The sequence below is a fragment of the Emydura macquarii genome, unplaced genomic scaffold (assembly GCF_026122565.2).
Source record: "Emydura macquarii macquarii isolate MOO-44397 ecotype Brisbane River unplaced genomic scaffold, CSIRO-AGI_Emac_v2 contig_1483, whole genome shotgun sequence".
Taxonomy (NCBI): Eukaryota; Metazoa; Chordata; order Testudines; family Chelidae; genus Emydura; species Emydura macquarii.
The window spans coordinates 22,943,935-22,971,930 of NW_027131620.1; the positions used below are offsets into that span (position 1 = coordinate 22,943,935).

A 27,996-nucleotide genomic window follows, 5' to 3' on the forward strand; every position below is an offset into this window, starting at 1 on the left:
TTGAATTCATATTTATTTTTATATATATGTATATAGACTTTCGTATAGATTTAACTGGGTGGGTTTTTTTCATATACATGTTTTTGGTATAGTACATGAAAAAAAAGAAATCAGTACATTCCTCGAGTAAACTGTCTCTGCCACAAAGGGACCAAAAAAACCACATGCAATGGAGAGAGGAAGGAGGGGACATTGGAATTGTTTGTTTTTTTTTTAAAAAGAGAACATAGGAAATCAAGGTCCAAAGGTTGCCAGAGAAGCAGTGCTGAAGATGTCAGATCTGTATAAATTAGGCTAACCACTCTACTATATTTTAAAGTGCAAAGAAGCTCAGTTTATTTATCTACATAATACAGGCAAATTATCCCCCCTCCCCCGGTTAAAAAATAAAAACCAATAATAATAAAATAAATCTAAAGGCTATACATTATCCACTGTCCTAGAGACGCCTACACCTACTCGGTAGCACCAAGAATTTGATATGCGTGTAATTAAAATCAATTAAAACTCAAGAGCAATGATTTTGTTTGTTGGCTTGGTTTTTTTGCAGACTTCCTGTCCTTTATTAGATTTTCGGCAGACAAGCCCTTCCCTGCACAGAAGGCCAAGGAGCTGGCCCCCTTGCTCGACTCCCCATCCCCATCTCCAGCTGATTTGGCATTAGGCTAAGAACACACACACACAGCACAGTGAGAGCAGCTGAAGTTCCTGCTGAGAAGACGAGGGGCTAATGCAGCACATGGGGATGGAGCCAAACTACACAAAGAGAAGGGAGGTGTGAGTCAAACACACCAAACTAGCTTTGCCTGTGCCTTTACAGGGGTGAAGTTGATATGGGAGTGGGGAGGAGGGGGGTCTGCATGGCTCCCGTGCCATGAGTATCTGGCCAGGTCATCTTCCCGGTGTGAGGGGGTGGGGCCATGCGCAAGTTTCAGTTTGTCCCTGCGTGCTGTCTGCCCGGATCAATAGCCGAAGGTCTCCTGCGAGGCATAGACCATATAGAGGAAGCCGTCCTCGTCCTTCTCCTGCTCATAGATCTCCGAGATGGGGGTGGAGACGCTCACCATGCTGTGCTGGTTTACCAGCAGGAAGAAGGCCTGGGTAGGGTTCAGCTGCAGGCGGCGCCTGAGGGCGAGAGGGGGCGGTTAGACCAAACAAGGGAAGGCAGCAGAGCAGAGACCTCCCAGGGGAGCCGGCTGGCGGTCCCCAAGTGCTCAGCAGGGCCAGGCCAGGGCACTCGGCCTCCCTGGTGAGAAGGGAAGCTTCGTCCACTGGGCCCACTCCAGCCTGCCCAGCCAGGGCCACCTTCTACCAAGGGTCTTGCACTGACGTGTGGCTGTCCCTGGGCTTCTGAGGGAAGGCCTGAGCCGCTCTGGTCTCTGGCGCCGGCACCGTTCTAGCCATACAGCCGAGGGAGCTTGGAAGCCCCCTTTGCTGCGGTACTCAAGCACCACAGCCTGTGGCAGGGCTGGAAGGCACCAGCTGTCCTCTCCTGGTCTGAGCTATCGCATTCAACCCCTCTGCTTCCCAGGGCTCCTGGTAATGCAGCATTTAGGGCAGGATTCACAAAGGACCATTGGTGTGAGGACACGGAGCATCACAGCGCCCAGAAAAATCACCAGGATCCCTCATGCCTGAGCCAGGCGCCCAGCCTCCCTGTACAGCGAATGGGAGGGGGGAGGAGCACCCGGGAACAGGCATCAGAGGCCAGCAGGCTAGGCGGTGCCTCGCCTCAGCTAGCCAATGAGAGATGCCAAACCGAGAGGTGTGCACTAAGCCCCGCCCCTCAGACAGGCACCTCCCTCAGCTCAGGATGCTCAGCAGCAGGCCCCCTCCTGGGGTTAAGGCTCGTGGAGGCACCTGGTTCAAGTCCCCACCATCAGAAGGGGAGAAGGGACATGAAGCAGGACCTGCCACCTCCCCAGGGAGCGGGGGGGGGCCCCTGGGCTATTACGACGTGGGCTCTGAGTCTCTCCAGCTGAAGCTGTTCGACTGTGGATAAACAACGTAAAGAATCATTGGAGCAGGGGGATGGGACCAGGCTACAGTCACTAGTGCTTCTTGCTCTGTGGCCCAACAATGAAGCTGTCCCCCCCATGGAGAAGATCAGCAGGCGAAGACAGAGCAAGCCCAAGCATAACTCTGTAGCCTGTGCTTACAGCCCTCCTCGACAAAGTGGCAGTCAGGGACTTAAGTCCTTTTGTGGCTGTAGCCCTGAAACAGACTCTCCATCCTGGCCTGCTGTGCCCCCCCACTGCATCCCTGCCCCTCAGCACCCCCAAGGTTGGCAGAATCCTCACACCCTGGGCCATGTAAACCCTACGGCCTCGGAGCTACGCTCACCGAGCGGCTTTCCAAGCCAAGCAGCATCAAGGGATCTGAGCACTGGAAGGGAAGCCAGCAACTCCCGATATCCAGTCCTGGCTCTGAAATCAATTCTGTCTATGGCCTGGGGCCCGGCCCTCCCTCTCTGCTCCCAGTTCTGTTACCCAGGAGCCACGTGCCATCAAAGCACAGCAATGCGGAATAAGACTCTCCCACCCCAATCTACAAGGGCTATGCACCCTGCCCTCCCCAAAAAACCTTCTCCTCCTCTCTCCTGCCAACCAGATGCAGGACGACTATCCCACTCTGTTCTCCCAGTGTGCGATGACTGACTACAATGGGCAAGGACTCAGAGGACGAGGCACTGAGGTGGATTTGCTCCTAGCTCAACCTGGGCTCCGAACCCCTCCCAGGCCCGAGAATCCCGCCACCGCTTGGTGACAGCCAGGCATTGCCCATTGCTCCCCTTCCCCTCCCCCATGGGAGGCCAGGGCCCATTGTTCCCACACAATCTGGCCCCCCCACTCTGCTCAGATCACACAGCGGGGGGGAGGGAGGTTCACAGCACATCACTTCGGGCTGTTTCACTTACCGGATAATTTTGACCAATTCACTCATATTGACATGGTCAGGGACTAGAAATTTGGTCTTATCCAGCACAGGCAGCTGCTTCTCCCCCTTGTATCTTTCAATGATGACCTGGTGAGAGAGAAATGAGCAGAGTCAGGCCCCACATGCAGCTGTCAGCAGGCCAGTCCAATCGGTGCCACCACCTCCCTGAAGGCAAGTGCTAGCGTTAGCCCTCAAAGCTGGGGAAGAGTGGCAGTTACTCCAGCCACAACGAAGAAGTCTTCCAGCAAGATTCCCTCCCAAAGGTTTATTCTTGAGCCCCAAGACACTGAGGAAACCCCCCTGCCCAGCTACCCTCGGTCTGAAGGACTTATTTTAGATCAATACCAAGAAAGAGCAAATGTAGTTCCCTGAGAGCGCATGGGGGGGGGGGCTCCCACTTAAGTGGGCACTGAAATGAACGAAGCGCATAGACAGCAGATACAAGAATAGACAGAGCAAAAACCAACACAATTTATAGACAGGTTTGTTTTTTTTTCTTTTGCTCCAAACAGAAAAAAGTAGAAAGGGGACAGCAGGGAATACAACCCCAACCCCCAGGCTCGAAGCAGCCTTTTTCTGCTCTGATCATCCATGAGAGGACAAGGCCTGTCCGCACACCAAGGTACACTGGTTTAACTAAGGCTATGTCTACACTAGACACCTTACAGCAGCACCGCTGTACCGCTGCAGCTGCACCGCTCTAAGTTCTCCCGTGTAGCCACTCTATGCTGAGGGGAGAGAGCCGGCATAATTAAACCACCCCCAACGAGCGATGGTAGCTATAACGACAGGAGAGTGTCTCCCACCAACATAGTGCTGTCCACACGGGCACTTTTGTCGGTGAAACTTATGTTGGTCAGGGGTGTGTTTTTCCCACACCCAACGACAAAAGTGCTAGTGTAAACAAAGCCTAAAATGGGTTTAACGTAACACCTTAGTTAAACCGGTGTAACTTCCGTGTGTAGACAAGCTCCAACAGTGCTGGTCTGGCACCTCCTCCTGAACCATAACGATCTTGCTGCTGACACAGCGTCCGATCCCTCGATGGGTACAATATGAGAGCATTCCAGGCACAGAATCACTGCAATAGTCTCCTCACCTCCTGTACAGCCAGCTGGGCTCTCTCCCTTCTGGCTTGGTTCCAGCATTTCCATCCACAAACTGGAAGTGGGCCACTGGATTCCAACTAGTCAGCAAATGGCAGTTTCTGTGCACAGATTAGGGTGTTTGAGGTGGAGAAGGGTAGGACTGAAAGCTGAGTAGCTTAGGCAGCCAGGAGAGGCAGGAATTTTTCCCAGGCATCTGAGAGCAGATTGTGTAAATAAGGGACTCTCCCCTTGTGATCTCCCAGCCTAGCACACACCGCAGGAGACCAGAAGAAACAGAGGCCAGCAAAAGTCTTCAGATACTTGTTGGTGTGCAAACAATTCCCAAATCCTGCCTCAACACCAGAGGGCAGCTAGTCCAGCCTGCTATGGTCCCCTCCAGCCTTAAATTTCTAGGCCGATGCTAGGCATTTATTCAAAAGGGAGGAAATTATTTGGAAGTTCATGCTGATATTTGCATAGATCCTTTCCTCAGCAGCAAGCAACTCACCCCACAGTATTTCATTGTTCATATCCCTCGATTTCCCTCCACTCATTCACACTACAGGCCTTAATTTCAGTTTAGAGAGATTTATAAGAAAGTTGCTTCCTTTAAAGCATCACAGATTCTAGACTGAGGCTTGGTCTGCACTAGGGTTAGGTCAACATAAAGCAGCTTACATCAACTTAATTATGCCACAGAACACAGTACAGCCTTGTCCCACTGATGTAAGTGCCCTACTACATTAACACAATAACTCCACCTCCACGAGAGGTGTAGGGCCTATATCAGTGTAGTTAGGGCAACGCAGTGTCCATGTGAACACTGCCGGTTTGTTGGCTGTCATTCTTGTCAATTTCATGGCTCCATGCTAGAGCCATGAAATTGACAAGAAAGCCAGGCTGCCCCCACCCGGCTCCCCGCTCTGAGCTGGGCTGCCCCTGGGGGTCTGGGCTCCTAGCTCCCTGCCAGGAGGCCAGGGGCTACCCTGAGGCTCCCGACTCCCCACCAGGCTGTTACCTGGGTTCCCAGTTCCCCGTCGGGAGCACAGCTACTGCCCAGCAAGACCGAGAGCCTGGAGGCAGCTCAGCTCCCAATGGGAAGCTGCAGCCGAGCTGAGAGCCCAGGTTCTCAGCCATCCGCTCTGCTCCTCTTAGGTCGGTGGAAGCACACCTGGTGAGGAATCTACACCACAGACAGAAGGGCAGTGTGCACATGAACCACACACACAGTAATTACTGCGGTGTCAGTAAGTAGACCGAAGAAAGGTTGACTTAGGTTTCTAGTGTAGACATACTCCTAGTGGGTACAGAGCACTTAGTTAAGGTTGTGTCAGCATCATTGTTTTCAATTACTGCTATAAATCTCTTATGAGTTTATAGTTTGTCCAGTAAAAGTTAGTTTGGAATTTAACTGAAGACTCGTTCTCCACAAAAGTGGTCATGAATGTTTACTGGGAGATTTCTCTGGCTAATTACAAATGGGACAAACAGAACCTGCTGGTTAGCACAGATTCCTCTACAAAAACCCAACTACAGGTCTGCAGATTGCTTGTTTGTTCAGTAACCACATCCTTGGAGTGAAAGGAAATTACTTCATAATTGAGACAGGAGTCCAAACCCACCTTGTCCCTTTAATTTTACTGTTTATTTCTTAAATTATTGTAAACTACAGTCAAATGTTTAACAAAGGATTTTTAATTAATACAGTTGTTAGTCGACAACTGAGATAGCTATGCTACATATGACCTTTAACAACACACACAGCAAGATCTTTATAATTCAAATGCCCTAGGTGTTAAGAAATGTGTCTGTAACTTAAACAAATATTCCATTACCACTATAACTCTGGACTTTCAGTTACCACCACTCACATATAAACATTCACTTTAGAATTCTAACCACCCTAATTCTGCCTCACCCTCCAGGATACACACACACTAATTCATACACTCTATTCTGCTTTGTAAAGCCACCCATTTTAATAATCTGAAATAAAACATTTACTGTTCATCACCCTTGCTACATTATCTGTGTAATCTGCAATATGTAAGCACAGTATGGCATGAGCTCAACACTAACATCAGTCCAGAAGAGACCAACAAATAACACTATCTTGTTTCATCCTACAGAAGACTGATCACTCTCCACATGCTCCTTTACCTCAAGAAGAGGATCAGCTCTCTCTCCATGCTTGGGGAGCACCAGGGTATGGCCCCCCTTTCACTGTTCTTGTTTTCAGTTCTGTAGTTCAGGGAAACAGGCAGATAACAGCGACACAGGGACGGGGTCACACTAGTGCAGCAGAAGTGACGGTTCTTCATCTGTTCATAAAGGTGTTGGCTGAGCTTAATACATGGTGTAGAGGGAAGCAGACAAACTCCCTGGAACCTCTGATCAAGATGCAGCAAGCTGAGAAAGGGCTTCAGCTCCCTCCTACCACTGGCTAGGCCTCGTTAACATGATTCCTGAGCTGTCTTTGCTTATATGGGAGAGGAAGAGTGCATCTGTGCACACACGCATGTATTCTGTCCTCCCTGGTGGCAGAATCACATTATCCAGGGTTGCTAAAATGACTAACGGGGGTGGGAGGGGAGGAAGAAAACCATAAAACCTTCTATACCAAACCACCAGAAGGAATTAGACTTATCTAAGGGGAGCAGAACTCAGCTCTGTATCACGGCTTTCCCTCCACAACAATCCAGACACATTAAAACCCGTGTACGTCCTTCCCACACCCCCACTTGGGGAGGAGGAGATGGAGATGGCCTAGGTCATCTGTTGACTACAGCTGCTCCATGGCCTTGTTTCCTTTGTTAGGCACTCGGACACCCCCATGGCAACAAGCACAGTGCAAAAACCTGCAGGAGTTCAAATAGAATTAGTAGCAAGAGGGGATAACACTTGCCAAGATGGAGATTTAGTCAAGGGGGGAATAATCCCCCAAAGGCTATCATGGAAGGAATCCCTGTCGCTCAAGTCATTTAGAGACAAGCACTAGGGAATAAATCTGGGCCTGGTGTCAGAGACGACCCACACTTGCCGATAGAGGCTTCAGCAGAAGTTACTGAGCATGCTAAGTCCATGGAGCCTGCTCAGCACAAGCCAAGCAGCAAATCGGGGGGGGGGGGGGGGGGGGGGGGGGGAAGGGAGAGGAGACGGGACGGGACACACATGACCCCATATGCCCCTGCACACACCTCACTTCTGCCTGGAATGACAGACCTGAAGCACTAATGGGGCCCTTCCCATCCCGGACTGGTGGGATTCTTGGACTTCATGGTCATTACATGCAAGACAAGCCCCCAAGGAATTTGCTATGGGTTTGGAGGTAGATCCTTAGTGGATGTAAATGGTCATAGCTCTGTGTAAGTCAGTGGAGCTGGGACTATTCCAGTTTCACCCCAGTTGAGGATGTGCCCCTTAATTTGAAGGGATTCAGACAGCAGCAACAGCTAAGGGGCTGGAAGAAAAAGTTTACAAAGAACTGTCTACATCGTTCAGATAACACCTATTGACAGCCAGCTGTAGTGGTGCTGGGGTGCCGGGCATTACAAGTCTCCAATCCCGTCAGTCAGAATGGCCGATGGAAAGGGAGAATGAACTTTGGATAATCTACAGCAGAGTCAGATTCACTCCTTCCCAGTGAGGGGCAAGTGATTGACGCTTTCTTCTATTTACATTAATGCACAGTTTTAGTGCAGCTTTCCCAACACCACTGCACACGAATGCTCCCATTCTCCTAGCTTAGCAACACAACCCCACACTCTGGGGATCCCTAAGCCTCTGACTGCTGCAAGCTGAAACTGGATGACAGGTGATGGATCACTCAGTAATTGCCCTGTTCTCTTCATTCCCTCTGAAGCATCCGGCAATCGGCCACTGTCGGAGACAAGATACTGGGCTGATCCAGTATGGCTGTTCTTATCTGCTTGTTGAAGGATTATTAGTTATTTGCATTATTGTAGCCCACAAGAGTGCCAAACGTGAACCAGGACCCAGTCGTTTTAGGCACAGTACTAACAGAACAAAAAGGCAATCTCGGCCACAATCCCCCAGACTACACAGCCCTCTGGGGAAGACGTAGCTAGCAGTAGAGACTGGAACACTCCACACTCTGGATTTGTCTGAGCCTTTGGATCCTGGCTGGACTTTTCTAACTGGGCAAGAAGACAGCACAGGCTCCGGATCAAAGCATTCTCTTACCCTCTGCCTGTTCATCACATACCCAGGGTGTTACTCCAGGTGCAAACAGGTGTCAGGACCGCTCTCCCCTTCTCATATTGCTAAATGGATGAGATGGTCTAAATGGAGCCTGGAGGGAGATCAGGCACCAGGAGGGACCCACTATGGAAAAGGTCGAGAGCCCCTGCTCCACCAACACTCAGCTGAATGGGACACATGCAGGATTCATTAGGGTCCCATTGGGTGCACTGCTCACTGCTTGCACTAAAAGTGGCCCATCTCCAATTTGTTATGGAGCTGCAATTTTACAACCATGCTGTTAAGTTCTACCAAGCATCTTGGCCAGCCAGGCCACCTCCAACCCTCCAGTAAGTCAACTGGAACTTCATCAATACCTTCAGAGGCTTCCAATGGAAGCTGTGTGCCCACTGCCCTCTGTGCCTTTGAAAACACATTCCCCAAATCAGTGTGTGCAGTGGAGTGAAATTATAGGTAACAAGATAGTCACTGACCACTCAACCAGGCACGTCACAGGCTCTAACCTCCCACAGGGGCCTAGGGACCAGTCAATCAATTTCCACCCTAATCACAGACCCTCTCCATGCTGGACATAGGGGCAGAATTGTGGTCCTTTGAAGAGAAGGCTGCATCTGGCAGAGGACTGCTCAGTTACAAGATCTGGTGACATCTCTGCACCCTCTCCCCCTTACATGAGCCAGGCCTGGGGTCCTCTGGAGTTTGCAAGGTTTAGTGACGGGCTGATTTTCTGTGACAAACTAATAGAGGATTTTCCTGTTATCTCGTAGGATCTTGCAAATGCTAAAGAAGGGGGATCTCTAAGGAATGGTCCCTTTCTTATGGCTGCTCCAATCTACTCAGTGTTCCTCCCTCCCTCCAGTCTTCCATCTGCACTTCCCTCTGACAGACAAGTTCTTTGGCTGCAGGGAAGAAGCGATAAAAAGGTGGCAGCCAAAACAAGAGGATCTGCACGTATGGGAAATTCAAATGGATGCAAAGAGCAGCAGATCTCTCAGGCATAGATAATTCACGCGCTTGGACTACAGACTGGAGAACAATAGAACAGCTCTGCATTCTCTAGTTGCCCTCACTACCCTCCTTGCGGTCCATTCATCTAGCTGTGGCTTGTGTCTCAGTCACGTCTCATGGGAATAGAGGCAGACATCTCCAAGTATCAGCCCCTGCTAGCCGACGGAGACTGGCATCTCGATTACAATGGGGCTCGCCTGAGCAAGACGCCTGGCTGCTACGGCAGCAGCTGGCTAGTGCCTGGAGCTTCCAGGTCTGTCATTTTACATGATAAGCAACAACTTCTAGGGATTTTGTTTCAGGGACTCAGCTAACATTTGAATAAGAGGCCCCAGGGCCACGTTGGGAGGCGACTGGAACACGCTTTATTCATCTAAGGATGGAGTTACAAAACCAAAGATCTCTCACACACGCACGCACGCACACCCACTCCTCCCTTTGCCTTTTGCATGTTGCTCATCTTCTTCCATTTCAAGCTTCTCAACATCTGCAGAGTGCCTAGCCCCGAGGGGTCCAGATCTTGACCAAGTATGGTACAGGTGAAAGATCCTGAACAGAGTCCTTGGAGGCCAGAGCCTTGTGCCAACACACTACAAACAGCACTTGTAGCCTCCACACCGCCTCGCCCTGGTTTTGGAGGGGCAGGCTATGGGGACGAGAGAGGACTGCCATCTTCATGGCCCATCCAATCCTTGGCCTCTCTGCTGAGGTTGTCAATTCTAACGGTGGGTTGTTCCAGTCCACTCTGTGGTGAATAGTGGTCAATATCCTATTTTACTCTCCTCCGGTTCGGATACTAGCCTCACCGCCCCAATCTCTGAGCACCTTCCAGGAGCACAGGAATACAGTATATAAAGTCAGTGCACTAGGCAGGGCATATACATCCCATTGCTTTGGGAAGTGGGTTCCTACTGTAACCACAGACCTGCATGCTGGGTGGAAAACGGCAGCTTGCTCAGAAGGTATTTTAAGCCCGACAAGCCTTGTGTGAACAGGCTTGGAAGCCAGAGTGGCTGTCTAAAGAGCACGGATTCAGCCAGGAGGGAAAAGCCTATGGAAAACAAACCACAAACTGGAGCCATGGGAGAGCTGAACCAATTCCTTAGAAACCATCTATTGCTCAGGCTAGACAGAGAACAATCCTGTCGTACTCCCCAAAGAAAGTCCCAACCTCACAAAGCTCAAGTACTGGGACCACTGCAGGACAACAGGACTCAGAATAAGGAAATTAGCAGGAGACTACTAAACAAGAGCCAGCTAGCCACTTGCCCACCTCTAACTGGGAACAAAATGAAAATTAAAAACAACTCTTCTGTATGTAGACTGTGGAGTCCCATCCTGAGAGCTCCCAAAACACTGTCAATACAATGGACCATATCACCCACTACTGAAATGCAGCCATCTCTGGAATGGAACATAGCAACTGTTTAGTGGGGCTGCACAGCTCTGGAAGGTATTAAAAATGGACAACCAAGACCCTCAGGGTCAAATTCTACCCTCACATAAGCAAGTCAGTGGCTGAGCTGGGAATAGAACCGAGGAGACCTGACTCCCAGCTTCCCCTGATCAGACCACTAGCCTCCATCTCTTCCCCAGAACCGGGAAGAGACAGCTCTGGAAGGTAAGAAGCAGATACTTTATTCACACTTTATGTCCAGAGGGAAGTGAGGTCAGCAGAACATAATTTCTCAAGCTGTAATTTGGTCAGGATAATAGAGTTAGCATCTGACTCTTCAAAAAGGAAGACTTTTTAAAAAACAAGTAGTAACCCTAACACCACAACAATCCATATTGAAGTCTACAGTTCCTAATGGACTCAAACACTACATCACAACAGAGTTTACACTGTTACGGATATAGGCCTAAAATTTTCAGAGATCCCTTTCGGCATTGCTGGAGCAATTTTGTGTCCACAATTAAATGCAGGTGAAAAATTGCGATTAACTGGGCCCTCAATCACTCCCATTTAGAAATCTAATTACGTAACTGCACCTGCATCTAGTTGCAAATGCAAAGAAAGCATGTGCAACAGCAGAAGGCTTAAGGCCTAGTTAAAAATCAGGGTCACTGAGAGAAGGGTCTGTCTTACATCTGAGCAAACTGGGGCAGGAGCACAGTGGGATGGAGGCCACTCAAAAATCTGAGGTTTCCTTGGGTTTCCCATCTAAACAATGACCTTACTATGCTTTGCTTTTGAGCTGTGACAAGATCACAGCCCTGGGTGACAACTGCAAGCATTAAAAAAAAAGCTTGACCAACTGGTGTTAAGCACCCCTCAAAAAACAACAACAAAAAATAATACAAGAGCAGCTTTTAGCTTTGCTAGTCATCTCCCTGCATATTGCACTAAGAGCCAAGCAGATAAAGTTTAATGGTGAAAGGACAGTACTTAGTTAAAATGCCTTGGAGTTCACTAACCACAAGGGTTCTCTGTGTAGCTTCAGGAAAGGCAGCACCTGACTAGGCCACGTTTCTTTGGAAACAGCAGGAAAGATGTTCTATCCCATTAGCACCCCACGCCATGCCATGCAGTAAATCAGTTGCTCAAACCCAGCTGTGCGCAGGGAAGCAGGAGGGAGGGGAGATGGATTCACTTCAATTGCCCCAGGTTATCTTCAAGCGATGACTCCACAGACTGCAGGGGTTTACAAGAGAGAATTCCAGGCAGTCACATGTGTGGAACACGGCAACAAGGGCCAGTCCAGCAAGGAGCAACAGGCAGAGGGGGCATGGAAAACCAGAAGAAAAGGAAAGAGGGGGATGAGTGAGCAGACAGATGTGGAAAGCACTGGATGGGACCAAAGAAAGAAGATTCCGCCCAACCAGTACAAGTGCTGAAGGATGCTTTGGGTCGGCAGTAGAGTTTGGATGGATAAACAGCCTGGACACACAGGCAGAGAGGGAACTGGGGCTCGGTCATGACGTGGCGCCTGACTGCACCAGCAGCACCACAGGCAGTTTTCTTCTTGGATCTCACATGTTAAGCATGGTTCAGCCTTGTTGCAATTTGGATGGAAGATCAAAGAAAAGCATCTGCAGGAAATGGGTTTGGTGACTGAGTAAGGGCCCTCTTCCCCACAAGTCTGAGGAACCAGTGCTCCAGCGTGGCTACAGACACCCTGTACTACCGGTACCAGCTTCTGGATGAGAAAACCAGAGGTCCTACTACAGCAAGAGAGATGTGGTTCAAAGCAGTCACAGGGGAAGAGAGAGGAGAATTTTCCAGAGTTGTGGGTTTGATTCTCCTTGCTCATCTCAAATGCCTCTCCAGGGAAACAGACCACTTGGTAAGTAGTGCTCTCCACTTGTGACAAGGGTCTTAGCTGGATCTTGGACTGGGGGGACCCCCTCACCCTGCCAGTTCATTCACTGCCCCCAAGGTTTTTCCTACATAGGGCTAAACACATCACAGTAACCCTATGTAAAGAAGTGCCTGTAGGTAACTTGGAACCACCTGATATCACGAGTTACCTAGCTTTAGTTAGGTTAGACCTTTAGGAACAATGTTAATACAAACTTATCTCCCTTCTTCAGACAGGATCATATTGTTAACTCTTTCCATTAGCAGAATGTTTTGCTGAAGCAAATATACTCCAAATTCCTGTTGTGTCAAGGAACTCCTGTCCCCTGGAAAGAGAGGCCCTGATCTCAGCTAGGGACTCCAAGTGCTAGTGTGATACAAATACGTTACAATAACATGGCAGTAGATAGGACTTTGATTGGTTTTTCCTCATCTCCCAAAGCGCCCTATGTCTAATTGCAAAGATGGATTTTTCGCTGATGGCCAGAGCACAATATCGGCAATTAAGGTTTCCCACAGTGTTACTGGCTCTGCCGCTGCTAGTTTGTGGCCTTGGTAAGTCACATAACTTCTCTAATCATCATCAGTCTCTCTCCATGTAAACTGGGTATTTACCTATTTGCGGGATGGACAAATTCATATTTGTGACGTGCTTTGGAGATCCTTGAGTGGTGCTACACAGAAGAATTAAGTATCATTCCTATATTAATAATGGGGTGAAATTGCCCATCATGGCAGGCATGGCACAGAGAGAGACCAAGAAGCAGTTCCTGCCTTAAAGACTTACAATCCAAGTAGACAAGACAGACAACGTGTGGGAGGAGGGAAGTATTAGTATCCCCAACCAAAACAGAGATTCAGTGACTGTGCCCACAGTTGCATGGGGAGTCTGAACTGGGAACTGAACCTAGATGGGAGGTAACCACGAGCCTGAGGCTGTCCGAAGACAGGTGCCAACCGGACGAGAAGCAGATCCGGTACCTTCATGTGCTATGTGCCCCAGTAACTCACGAATTCCAATTTAAACAAGTCCTGTGTGTGTTTTAGTGGAGCTCAAAAAGCAAGCAGTTCCTGAGCAGAGAATATTCCTCCCCACTGACGGGCACACCCACTGCTGGGCTAGAACAACCTCATACAGGCCAGAGAGGAAAAAACCTTAGGGAGTGAGAGCAAGCACGTTAACCCTTCAACTGCTGACAACTAGCCTAAGAAATGTGCGGGACGCCTATGACATAATTCAACAGGGTCAAGTCTAGATAGTCAAAAAACAGCAGAGGCTTTTGCACCCCTTCTGGTATGTCACTAGCAAGGCTTTTGGCCACCGCTTCAGTTCAGTGTCACTCATTCCCAGTTGGGGTCCTGTTACCTGAGCGGTGTATTAGGCCATGTTATGTCCAATTACGTGCTTGCATCACCCATCAATGAATTATCCAGACCAAAACTCACTTAAATAAAATAAATCCCCTCCCCTCAATTGATCAGGCTGACAGGAGGGACCATCAAATTACCCAGGACAGATTAGAGCAGTGATTCTCAATTAAATTTGGCCACGGAACCCTTTTGAACTCCATAAATAATTGCGGAACCCCCCAAACTCTTAACACCAAACGTCAGCATTTCTCAATTAAATTTCACTTAAATTACACTTGCACTAGATACCCTCCGCCGACAAATCCGGGACATCTTCCCTTTTTCGGCGGCGCGGAAAACAGCTGCTCGCGGAATCCTAACAGTGTTCCGCGGAACACCAATTGAGAAACACTGGATTAGAGAGTCAGTTACCGTAATAATCAACCAAGGCATTTTAAAGTCTTGTTCTCAGGCAGGGCTGCCACTGAGATCGTTTACAGATTAGATCACCTGTTTGTCTTAGTAAGGCCAGTGGCGGGCTATGGTAGGAAGTGGAAATAGCCATGGCCATTGGTTTGCTCTATTCAGTGAGGTTCTATAGTACTAAGCAGCTCATGTACACAAGGGAAGAAAAGTCCTTTAAACAGGTTAGTATTGGCTTTGGGGGCCAAAGCATTATACCTTTGCTACCGGATGCAGTGCCTGTACCCTAGAGTGCTGTCCAAGAAACGACTCTGCTCAGAAACCGAGTCAAGCTAATTAAACAAGACACACACAAGACGGAGGTCTGGCACTCACCGGGATTTTGTTTGGATGCTGCTCTCGGATCTGCTGCACCTCTTTCAAACGATCCGCTGGGAAGGAAAGAGAAAAAGGTGTTTTGAGCAGTTTGAACCAGCAAAGCTGGGCATTTCAGACCAAAACAAAGCAACATCCCTGAGAGCTGAACTTGAAGGAGAGGGACATATTGCAGACAGAAACAGAAAGGGAAGCGATTTATCTTGTTACATTTCTGCATGTTTGGCCCTAGTAAGACAGACAAGCTCCAAATGTCCTGAAGATCACTTAGCATTTCCACAGCCCTTTATGGCTCCAACACTTTCTACAATACTGAACACCTTGGAGGGCGGGAGGAGGGAGAGGAGTATCATCCCACTTTTTAAATTGGGGGGAGACAGCGAGGCGAAGTGATTTCAGATTAAACCATAGGGCACTCAGATTTTCAAAGTAGGAGTGTAAAGTCAGGCACCTGCCTGATTTCAAAGTGCACTGAGCAGCCACCAACTCCCCTTGATCTCAGCACTTTTCCAAGTCAGGCAACAGCCCAACTCTTGCGTCCTAATTTTTGATGGTTTTGGCCCTTGACTTTCTGGCTCCCCTAGCCCACATTCCATCTACACACCCATGCTGCCTCTCCAAAGCAAGAACTGGTCTCAAGTTTGATACCCACCGGCAGGGTTTTAGCTGTCACAGCCTACTTACAGGCCAATCTGGCATCCTAAACAATGCTTCTTTGCAAGAACTACTTGCAACAAAGAAAAGAAAAGTGCAGAGTCCTTCACTTAGGAAGGAAGAATCCCATGCACAGCTATAGACTGGGGACCGACGAGCTAGGCAGCAGTTCTGCAGAAAAGGACCTGGGGGTAACAGTGGATAAAAAGCTGGATACGAGTCAGCAGTGTGCCCTGGTTGTCAAGAAGGCTAATAGCATATTGGGTTGCATTAGGAGGGGCACTGCCAGCAGGACGCGGGAAGTGATTATTCCCCTCTATTCGGCATCGGTGAGGCCGCATTTAGAGTATTGTGTCCAGTTTTGGGCCCCCCCCCCCACTACAAAAAGGATGTGGAGAAGTTGGAGAGAGTACAGCGGAGGGCAACAAAAATGATTAGGGGGCTGGAGCACAGGACTTATGAGGAGAGGCTAAGGGAACTGAGCTTGTTTAGTCTGCAAAAGAGAAGAATGAGGGGGGATTTGATAGCAGCCTTTAACTACCTGAAAGGGGGTTCCAGGGAGAATGGGGCTAGGCTGTTCTCCGTTGTGGCAGATGACAGAACAAGGAGCAATGGTCTCAAGTTGCAGTTGGGGAGGTCTAGGTTGGACATTAGGAAAAGGTTTTTCATTAGGAGGGTGGTGAAGCACTGGAATGGGTTACCTAGGGAGGTGGTGGAATCTCCATCTTTAGAGGTTTTTAAGCTGAGGCTTGACAAAACCCTGGCTGAAATGATATAGCTGAGGTTAGTCCTGCTTTGAGCAGGGGGTTGGACTAGATGACCTCCTGAGGTCCCTTCCAACTCTAATATTCTGTGTGTCACTATCACAGATTTGTAGCTACAAGACTTTCTATTGGCCCAGAGAGAATTCACCCCCAATCTCAGTACTGAAGCAGGACAAAAGGGAGAGAGGAAGAGGTGAAAAAGGACATTTTTGCACAAATCTCAGTTTCAATTTTGTGTTCTTCAAAAATCTGATTTCCTGCAAGACACTTACTTCAGTGAAAAACAACACGCAAAAAATCATTCTTCATTTTTATTTCAGAGCCACCTTTGGCTCAGGACATTCGAACTCCCTCAGTACATTTAGAAACAAAGAGATTAGCAAAGTGGATGCCCCAGCACAGCCACCAAACCTGCTGCCAGGAAGCCTGGATAATGGGGGAAGCAAACAATGGAGAACACAGACTCTTGATCAGTTTAGACTTAAGAGAATAAAACAGAGCGACCACCTGCTCCACCCTTATTAAAGGCTAACCAGCCCAGCCTACAACAGTCAGCAGAAACACAAGGCATACACGGAGTGAAACAGTTACATTTCTAGAATGTGCTTTTGTTTTAGGGTTTTAATCTTTTTGAGCTTTTTTAGTGCCTCGGAGAGCCATTTACGTGGCCAAATAAAGCAAAGTATCGTCTTCTAGTGATATCCGAGGGCCTGGATGGTGGAAATACCCCAAGACAGCCAGATCTCACGGTATCTCAGGCCCAAAAATGCCTCCCCTTGAGGCAAAATAGCCCTTTTTTTTTTTTTTTTTTAGTATAAAAGTAAATACCAAGATATTTGGCTTTGTTCATATTTATTCAAACATTAAGACAACCCTGGCACACACCCATTCCCTTGATTCTTAGAGGAGAAAGACACTTCTGTACCCAAAAATAGATGGAATATTTCTCCATTTCAGTTTTGCACTCTTCAGAGTTTGCTTTTTTGAAAAACAAAAACAAACAAATATCAGCAACCTAACATTTCCATTTCCCAAGTCACTGCCATACTGCTATAATCTTGGGAGACCCTTTCCATCTGCAGTAGGTTACACATTATGCAGTAAGTAGCATTATGTTAGGAGCCATAGAGTACCAGTATTCAGATTCCAGCAGGGCTGGGCATTTGCTGCTGTTACTGTCCTCAAGGATCAGGACCTCCAGAAAGCAGGCCACAAGTGACGAAGGATGCAGCAACATCAAGGATCACTGCTCACATTCTGCGCCACACAGTGAATTACATAAAAGTCTGGTCCTCATTCTTTGCAAACCTAAAGCTCCTATTGAAGCCTGCGGGCATTTTGAGCATGCAAAGAATACACGATCAAGTCCTACGTGTATTTGTGCCACAAACACCACTCATTTCAATGTGAGACTCAGACAGTTATTTACATACAACCCCAGGGAGCTGAGACTGAGGTCCCCCTTTGAAATCAGTTGCTAAGCGATTATCAAAGAGGCAGAAGGAGGCAGACTCCCAAACGCTGGCATTTTATTATTCTTTAGGATTAGCAATGTAGGTAATTTCACTACAGTGTCAGACTCGTGCACTTGGGTGCCCCCACCTCCAAATCCATCAGACACTTCAGCATGCACACCAACTCTGCTGTGCATTTAAGGCCTCAATTTATTGGCTGGAGGAGATAGTATTGCTTCAGGATTGAGTTGAGAGACTAACAGGTAGGGGACCGTATCCCAAGAGGAGGCCCTTCTATAGGAGGGTGGGGAAAGGGGGGGATGCCCTTTCTTTGCCAATGTATGTCACAGTCTCTGCTCTTGAGTGATCAGTATGGCATGCTGCTGCTACATTGTTCCCCATCTGCAGCTGGCCCAGAGAGAAGGATGGTCTAGAGGTTAAGCTGCTAACCTAGGCTATGGGAGACCCATGTTCAATTTTCTGGTCTGCCACAGACAGAGACACCTTGGCCGAATCACTTGGTCTCTCTGTGCTTTAGTCCCCCACCGCAGAATGGGGATAATAGCACCCCCTTGCCACAGGGGTGTTGTGAGGATAAGAACACTGAAAATTGTGAAGGGCTCAGATCCTGTGGTTATGGGGGCCACACACATACCTACATTAGATAGCTAGCTAAGGGGCTGCATCCTTTTCTCTCCGATGCAGACTGTGCCACAATTGTCCCTGCCTTTGTCCCTCTACAATGCACTATACCAAGGGCTACCCAGCCGGCATCACACAGAGGGGTCAGCTAGCACTGGAAGCTATTGGCCATTCCAACTAAGCAGGACAGGCTGTTGCGCCACCCTCATTCTGGGCTTTGCCAGGCACTCATTCACTTTGGGGTGAAATTCAGAGTGCTGGTCACAATCGACAGAGCCTTCCAGGGTCTAGCGCAAGGGTGGGCAATCATTTTTGCAGAGGGGCCACTCCATGAATTATGGTAAGTCATCGCAGGCCTGGGCCACTTCCGGCTTCCAGTCACAACTGGAGCATTGGGCAGCTGAGTTTCTTGGCCAGTCATGTGGCCGAAAGCCACTTGCCACTCCAGGGTAGCGCTCCTGCATGGCAGGCCAGACAGAAACATTAGACGGGCCAGATCTGGCCCATGGGCTGTATTTTGCCCACTCCTGGTCTAGTGGCACATTAGTTAAAGACAGAGGTGACTTATGCCTGTTCAGATCATCCAGGGCACTACTGCTGTCAGTTCCTGGGACAAATCCCTTCCAGGTTTGCTCAGTGCAGGGCCCTTGCCTATGACAATTCACCAGGCCTCAGGATGCAGTATAAAGCACACCTGTTTAGCAAGATTTTGGATGAGCTTTCAGGCAGCAAAATGGAAAAATCTGCCAGCTAATGACAGCAGCCACTGGGCAAAAGCAGCAGGTGTCACTGGACCTCTGTGGACAGGTGGAGGTCTTTCAGTCAATGGCAGTTAGTTAATTAATACAAGACACTATAGCAACAGGAAAACAATTTATCCCTGAGCTACATGTCACCAAACCGGAAACATTTACATGATCAGAGCTACAGCTCCACACTCTCCCCAGTGCCAGGTGACTGAATGGGGGCAAGCCAGCAGCTCAGCAATGCTCCCGGACCAACAAGAGGCGCACCCAACTCAGATGTCAGAGACTCTCGAGCAAAACTTTACACAAGTGATGGGTGAAAGAACAGACTGTCTCTTCGCTCTCACATCAATTAACTATTAGAAGGCTATGCGTCTGGATAGCTCCACAGTGTAAGAGCTCAACGTGGCAAGAAGAAGAACATACTAGCTTCTGAATGGTTCTGCCGGATGAAACTTTACTGCTAAGGCCCCTTGGAAGCCAGGAATACTCTTGTAACGTTACTTAAACCAGGAAAACGGCTTATTTTCTTCTCCAACTGCCACTTTAGTTGCTAGGGAGTTTCAGCAGAATTTGCAGAATGCACAAAATGAAGTAATTCAGAGAACAAGTGAGGGGACAATGCCAACTCAGGGCTGGGTCGGGAATGCAGAAGGGTACAAAAAACAGTTAGTTTTCAAGGAATTATTGTATTTCAATGAAGGGAAAAAAAAAAAAGTGTAGATTGCCCCCTCTGCAGAGAATCCAAAAGCAGCAGCTTTGTGCTAATGGAAGGGAAGGGAGACTGATTCTAAAACAGACGTTTAAACCAAGTGACTGGTCTGGTTCCATTGTCTAAATTGACTGAAGTGTAAAATAAAAAAAAGGAAACAGCCCATCCATAAATAGGGAGCAGCAAATCTGGTTGTTTAAATTCTTTCCATTTTAATTTGCTAAAGCCTGTCCAACATTGAAGTCAGTTATTTTTAAACAGTGAGTATTTTAAAAAATTGTTGCTACAATGGGATGCACAGACCCTGTCTGTGGCTTGCCAGGGAAAGGGTTAATCCTTCTGCCCAGGAAGGACCACAAGGACCTACAATCAATGCAGAAGCACTTGGGATGGGGCTGTCATGTCAGCTCCTGGAGTCAAGTGAACTGAGAGTCCCATGCAATTTCATTTTTATTTCATTTTATTTTATTTATTTTTACACACACAACTTTCTAGCCCTCAAGACTGTGGAGAAAAGCAGGGGAGGGGGGGGGGGGGAATAGATGACTAGCATGCACCTTACGGGCTCAAAAAACAGAAGGCAAATTAAGAACCACAAATTTATTTATTTATTTATTTTTTTTAAGAGTCTCATGAATTTTAAGCCAATCTTGTTATTTTGGGGAGCCAGACTCATGATTTTTGAATGTTTGGGATTGGCAAACCTGCGTGTGGGCTATGCTGATAAATAATGAGCTAGGGCACAAAAGAGCTGTGCAAAACAAATTCATGCCACTATAACCATTGTACCAACTATTCCATCATGTATTCTTCCTTTCTAAAATTATATATAGAATACACACACTACACATGTATTTGTGTTTTACACAAACATGCTTTACATAGGTGCTGAACACACTACTGTATGTGTGCCACATAAATGCCTATAACTAATTTATAGCCACATAAATATTGTACATTTTAAAATACATACTGGACTATAAACAGAGACAGTAAATTCTGAAAAGCACTTCTGGATCCATTTAGATGTAAGGAATTACAGAAACGTGCAGTCATTATTATTAATATACCTCTGAAAAGGATTCTTAATCTACGCCCTCTGTGGTTCCGCAGTTAGTTGACATCTGTTGGATTGAGAAATGAAGCTTCCCCCACCCCCCACTCATACACACCACACACACACACACTTAACCTAGATAAATTACTGGAGAGCAGAAAAACGCTCACACACCTCTCTGCAGAAGGCAATTTACAAAATGCTGCCATATGAGTCAGGCAGCCTGAACTCAGAGGGAGGGATGAATGAACCAAAGCAGATATAGATTGGAATTGAATCCATCATCCTCTTGTAGATATTCCCTTTCCCAGTGGAAAGTGATTAAACTGCAAGCCGAAGGGAGATGAAAGAATGAGAGAGCAGAAGACAACAGGAGAGCATACAGTGGTAGTGGGAACGTCACGAGTTCTAATTCTCAGCAATGAAATTAAGTCTCCCATTGACTTGAAAGAGAATTGGATCAATACTTGAGAATATACACCTTCCCCTTGATTAGTTTCAAGTGTTGGCAGTCAGCCAAAGAAGCATCTAGACTCATGCTGGCAAAAGGATGGGGGTGTGTTGAGCTCAGATAGGTAATGAAACCACTAGATTGTCAACCAGAAAAAGATTTTTCCTAATATATAAATTCATTCCTCTCACCAAATCTCACACGAGAGGCATCATGGAACTAGTCTGTGGGGTAACCAGCTCTGTTTCCTATGGGAAAAACGGGGGCAAAGAAAGAGTTTAAGACCTGGATGGGCTGTGGGACAAGACGAGAAACATTTAACGGCAAGCCTGAAGTTGAAACACACCATCTCTGGCACATCTTGCTAGGCAGGAATGGAAAGAGCCAATGGGACACAGATTAACTGGGCCTTCTTCAGTAGTTATTGTTCCTATTTCAAGGCACATGGAAGAGCAAGTTCCCCTTCTTAGAAACACAAAGGTTGTCCTCTGCAAGTGCTTCTCAGACAGTCTCTTTATTCTCGAGGTATTTATAAACTTTAACAAACCTACCAAATATCAAGAGCAAAACCAACACTATCACAGAGGCCCAGTGCTCAGGACAGCGTCTAACTAATGGACAAAGAAACCATATCATTTCTAAGGCAGTATTTTAAGCACACACAAGCTAAAATCCACATATGCAAAAACTCACCATTTGTAATTACTAGAGAGGAGCTACACTATTTGATTTGCACACAAATATGCCAGAATGCATGCACACATTTGCAGGGCCTGTTCTAGGGAGATCTGCTGAAAAATCTGGCCTTTGAAAGTCTCAAGTTTACTCTTCTCTTTGCCTTTGCAACCTACCTCCGAGCCATCTGACTGAGCACAAAAAGCATCAAATAATTTCTGTACAACAGATGATCAGTGCACTTATGTGGCACTCTTCATTCACAGACCCCACTTTACAGCAGGGGGTATCTGTATCTCTAAGATGGAGAAACAGACAGGAAGTGAGGCCACTTCCCCTATGGCACACACTAAGCCAGTAGCAGAGGTAGGAACAGCTCCTCAAGTCTCCTGCCTCCTAGCCTGGAGCCCCAATCACTGGATCACCCTTTCCCTGCAGGGTCACTGGAGCAGTAGATCAGTCTGCAACATACACCTCCCAAGAACAAATGACAGGCATACAAGCCTTATTTTTCCTGGCAATCAAGTTTGCAGTTTGTGCCCTGTGTTCTTGTTATCAGAAAGACTTCTGGGACTCAGATATTGACTTAACTGGAATTTGAGAGATTTGTTTAGTTTTTCTTGTACTCAGTATTTTGCTAGCATCATCAACCAACCTTGCGTCATACAATATAAAACCATGGTGGAGACAACTTCCATCTTCATTTGCCTAAACTGACGGCACAACCTGTGACCCACAGCCTCTAATGGGGCTAAGTAAGGAAGTCTGATGTGATTTAGTGATTTGGCTATCACCTTGTTCTGGCTGCCCCCTGCAGGATGTGTGTGTGAGAACCAAGGTGGGTGAGGTAATATCTTTTATTGGACCAACAGACTGTTGTAATAATGGATGTGATGTAATGGATTTATGGCTTATTACAACAATCTGTAACCCACTCACCCCCTCTTTTTGGCCTATGCCTGCAGCCATGTAAACGGGCCCCTCTGCCTTGAATGGTCCCTTACAATATGTGCTAACTACTTATGCTCAACAATCTTTTCCATCTTGCATTTTGCTGTGATGCTGGGTGTTCCTTTCCTAGACCTGAAGAAGAGTTCTGTGTGGCTCGAAATCTTGACTCTCTCACCAACAGAAGTTGGTCCAATAAAAGATATTATCTCACCCACCTTGTCTCTCTAATATCCTGGGACCAACACGGCTACAACACCGCTCCATACTGCCATGGTAGATAGTCTCAGTACAGGAGAGTGCTGAAACATCAGCAAATGTATGTTTTGGGACTTAAAAAGGTTATCATGACACAACTGTTTATTCTTTGGCAGGGAAACAAGAACACTTATTATGGGTTGGTCCAGGACAAAGACCTGCTAGGAACACAGAGGAAATTCGTGACAAAATAAAACCTTAGACTTAAGAACATGAAAAGGAAAAAATAATGACAGGGAAGGTGGCATATAAACAGAAGGTGTGGTGGAATACTCCATGAGATTAAATCTATGAATCATGTCAACAAGCAAGGGTGACAGGTCACTAAAAGCAAATCACATGCAAAGCACTAGGACAGCGTGTGTTTAGTAATCAGCTATTTTCATAACTGTGCTTCTCACTTTTTGAGGGAGTTCTACTTCTGGAACTTTGAGTCTTCTGAAGAGATGCGTGCTGGAAGTATAGCTTGGGTGGAGGGATTTTCCATAGCACAGTCTCCCCTTGCACTGTAAACAATCACTTCCTGTTCCAGTTGTGCAAGGATTCCCAGAAGAAAACATGCTGTATTTACTTTCTCCTACAGAGCACTCCAGGCCTGAACCAATGCAGATGCCCGGGCCACCCATCCTCCTCCCCCAAAGCCTCAGCCAGCCAGTCAGCTGAGGGAGCAAAAGGGCAAATGGAAAATACACAGAAACAAGCAGCACTTGCAGCTGCCTGATCCAACCTCCCTCCCTCACCTCTGCCCCTCCTAGGCTATTTTAATCCTGTTTTCTTTCAAACACAAGGAGCCTTTTTTAGGGGCCTGAATAAAAGCGGAGCAAACTATAGTTAGGAGGTCTGTCCATGGTTTCTGAAGCATAAGCAGCTGCCCCTGACAAGTTACATGCAGGCATTTGCTAAAGGCACCAACATGTTTTTTCTAAAGGACTTTATCAGCTTTTGATATGCAGTTAAAGAAAAGTATAAAATACAGGACCAACCAAGTACACAGCATGCATGCTATTCTTGTCTGTTTGTAGTCACCTTTGATTAGCTGCATTATGCAAAGAGCAGGCATGTATCCAAGGACATAAGGGTTTCTGATAATAAGCTATATTTAAAAAAATGACAGCTCCCAAGAGACTTGGGTTTTGAGAGTCAGAACAGCAGTTTGATTGGGAGGGAGAGAGAACATATTGTGTAACCTATGAGACAGGGGCTGTCTCCTCATGCATATTTGTGCAGTGCCTAGCACAAAAGGGACCTAATCCTGACAGAAGCCTCTGAGTATTATCATAATAAATATATTAAAACAGTGGATATTGCACTCTGTGGTGGAAAACTTCTGCAAATCTACAACAGGATGAACAACTGCCTATGGAAAAAGGCTTAAGAAAAAGTTTCAGAGAGTTTCATCAGCTGTCTCGGAGTCATTACTAACATTCCAGTCAAATATTACATTTATTGTTCTCTTGCTTTCTGCATGGATCCATCCTTCCTTCAGAGTCTCCCTATAGCTATATTTTAATATTATTCTTATTAAATATCTGCATTATCATAGGTTCTTCTGTGCATTGTTATGAAATAATGGTGTGAGCATGGTTTAAGCATTATATGGTCTGAATTTCAAAAATATTCTCAGGAAGAACAGAATAGTATTTTGAAAAATGTAATATCCTGATACCAACAGGATCTTTAAAAGGAAAAGGAAGATTTTGTTCTTCTCTCTAGGGTTGGAAGGTTGGAACAGGAATCCAGGTAATAAAGACTAAATATATTTTATTAACCACTTTTCATCAACACATTTCAAAACACCTTATATAAAGAGGAATAAGCAGCATTAATCCCATGTTGCCAATTAGGAAACTGAGGCATAGAAGAGAGAATCACACATCAAGTTGGTGGCACAGCTGAGTATAGAATGAAAGACTCTCGGGTCCCAATCTGGTGCCTTATCCACTAGATCACACTTCAAGACAGGATTCTTTTGCTCATGATAAACTACTCCCCAGCCCTCAACTTGGAGCTTACCTGGTAAGGTTTTCAAAGAACAAATACAAAGACCTAAGTACACAGTATCTACATATATTTGTATTTGAAAAGGGAGAACCACATTTACCCTTTTGGATCAGATATATAAAGTGGCACACATTAAAAAATGCACACAAGAATGTGCGTGATTAATCTGCACATGCAATTATCACCACCTTCACACATAAGGTAGATTGCATGTGTGTAATTGCAAATACAGAGTGGCCATTTGTTTTTGCAGATACCTGTTCTGCACACACAACTGTGATAACTGTGTCAAAATGCATTTCTGCACAACTGTTTTGTAAGTCTGGCCTTACAAGGTTTGTTTGTATAGCAATGGGGATCAAGCCAGAACAACTCCCATGAGCTGGAGCAGAAAGTTACAACTCAGACCCATTTCTAAACTAAAGTTTCCCAGGTCAAAGTGGGCTCAAGCCTCACTATGGTGATTGGGGCCTGGTACATTCACCAGGACCTGCATTTCATATATTTCCATTATATTTACTACTTGCATCCTAAGATGCCAATCATCAAAATTCCTGGGTTCCATTTATCCATCAGAATTGGGAAATACAAGGTCATAAATGGAGATCTATGAAAACTCTACATACAGCAATTATTAACTCTCTTCTCCCCAAGGCAGAACATTTAAGGTAAAAGAAAAATGACTGATCCGACATCAGCCACTTGTTTATCCCCCAGCAGAAAAAATGGGATGAAACGTAAGCCTGCCTTATACGTATTTTCCTCAAAAGAATAAAAATATAAGATCAGGACTATCACTTATTTCTAACAATACAAAATGAAATTATATGAAGTTAAACTTGGATGTAAAACCAATCATGCCTTCCATTACTATCAATATATTTCCAGATAGTTCATTTACATCACAGATTTGTCTGGTATACTTATTACATGGTGCCCCAAGGAACATAGGAATGCCTTACTGCTTCTCACATTACACCAGCCAGATCAGTGACACAATAGAAAAGGACCACCACCGCAAGAGAGCAATCCTCCTCCTTTTTGAAGAGAACAGACTCTCCATGACTTGAAATGCTCGTTTTAGACCTTAAATGATTTCCTTCTGGGATTAGAAAGGAAGCTTTAGGAGGACATCATAAACAGAAGGGCTGGGGTCCTGACATTTTTGCTTAATAAAACCTCTCTTTCTGAAAGGAGGTGGCAGAGGGAAAAAACAAGTTATTGAAGATGTAACAATACTTGTGGGCCATATCAAGGATGTAGGAACAGCATTATCAGCACTGGCTTCAGATATTCTGCTGCCCCAGGCAAAATAAAAATGTGTCCCCCATCCTGAAGTGGAAAAATTTGAGTATTTGCAGTGGTGCAGGGGCTGTCATTCTTGTCAATTTCACGAGCGGTTAAACTGACAAGAAAGCTGGAGCCTGGCTCTGGGAGGGGACCCGGTGGCTGCTGCCCGCTTCCTGAGACCTTGGGGGCTGCATTTTGCCGCCCTAGGCAATTGCCTACTTTGCCTATGGCGAAGGCTGGGCTTGAGTATTATCCACGGTTAAGAGATGGAACTGCTGCAGATGTGTGGTTATTTTTGTGAGCCTCTAAAAAAGGAGCAACAACTGGAATAAAAAGAGTTATTTGCTACACTGTATATAGATTTCTAAGTGCACACCAAGAAAAGCTTTTATCTTTAAGAATGATCATCAATAGTAAATGGAACCATGTTTGTTTGCCCTGAATCAAAAGGAATAGGAAGATTTTCAGTGAAGGAAAAGCAAACTGCTTATAGCAGCATTGTCTCTGCCTCTGAAAAGATGTGCTAGAGAACATCCATTAAATATTGGCTCCTTCTAGGTTCCTTGCTCCAAGAGCTTGGCACTCTAAGCCTGTAGTCCCATGCCCACCCATTGCAGTGACTTGAGCAAATCAACCTTTTTTTTTTTTGGTTGTTGCAGGGATTACATCACCACTAGGGCACAGCTGCGGCTGGTAATTACCTCTGGCTTCCTTCCTCCCTTCTCATCCCCATCTCACTCAGCACAACTGCACTTCAATTTGAAAACAAAACAGAGTCACGCCTTGTTACAGTCATCCAGCCGCCAGGCTCCTAGCACCCCAAGAGCTGAGCCCCTGCATGCAGTAGCTGCCACCTGCACGGTGCTCCGAAAGGACACAGACAATAAAACCTGTCTTAAGCCACCACTGGAGGGACCAGCCAAATAAGCAAACAAAAGGCTGCTTATCAGAGATGGCCCTCTAATAATGATAATAATAAAAGTGGCGTGGTGCTGCCTGCGATGCAGGGGACACAGCAGGCGGGGAAGGAGCTCTGCACAGGGCTGGAAGGGGAAAACTCAGCGACACCGTCGCAGCAGAACGACTCTCTCCAAGCAATCAGCCCGGGCCTCTCCCGATCGCCGCGTCCAGAGGGCGGGGGGAGGGAGCTTGGCCGGCTGGTTCTTGCTCAGGGTCCAACTGGGCGCCCCCGGGGGCAGCAAGGAATCGCCCCCGGGGGCCGCCTTCCTCTGCGGCCAGGGGAGCTGGTTCTGTCTGACTTCATCGGTCCCCCGCCCTGCCCGCGACCGCGCTCTCCTCTGCGCAGCTGGGCGGGCCCCGCGGCCACCCCGACCGGGGTTAGGAGGCAGCGCCCGGCGGGGACGGGGCTCAGGCCAGGCCTGCCCCGGGGCTCGGCGCCCCACATGCCCGGCCCGGGGGTGCACGCCGCACTCACCGAAGCTCCGCCGCTGCTTGAAGGGCCGGTCCGACGGCATGGCGGCGGGCGCCGCTCGGGGCGGGAGCCCGACAGCCCCGGGCGGGGCGGGAGACTGGGAGAAGTGGCTCCTGGTGCCGGTGCCCGCGCCGCCGCCGCTCAGCAGCTCAGCCGCCGTCTGGCCCCGAGGCTCCGGCAACAGCTGCCTGCCTGCACCGACCGAGCGC

The 27,996-nt window shown here is 47.2% G+C and overlaps 1 protein-coding gene across 1 annotated transcript; it reads right to left on the bottom strand.

Moving 5' to 3' along the window:
- On the bottom strand, nucleotides 1-27,996 carry MAP1LC3A (microtubule associated protein 1 light chain 3 alpha). The gene is made up of 4 exons (XM_067554465.1): nucleotides 27,791-27,996; nucleotides 14,704-14,759; nucleotides 2,918-3,024; nucleotides 1-1,125 (listed from the first exon to the last, which is right to left on the bottom strand). The coding sequence occupies exons 1-4, from the start codon at nucleotides 27,828-27,830 to the stop codon at nucleotides 963-965; spliced, it is 366 nt and encodes a 121-aa protein (XP_067410566.1). The 5' UTR covers nucleotides 27,831-27,996; the 3' UTR covers nucleotides 1-962.

Coding starts and splice junctions, on each gene's coding strand:
- MAP1LC3A (XM_067554465.1), bottom strand. CDS start 27,830: ATGCCGTCGGACCGGCCCTTCAAGCAGCGGCGGAGCTTCG. Junction 14,760..27,790: donor CAAGCAGCGGCGGAGCTTCG/GTGAGTGCGGCG, acceptor TTTCCTTCCCAG/CGGATCGTTTGAAAGAGGTG. Junction 3,025..14,703: donor AGCATCCAAACAAAATCCCG/GTGAGTGCCAGA, acceptor CTCTCTCACCAG/GTCATCATTGAAAGATACAA.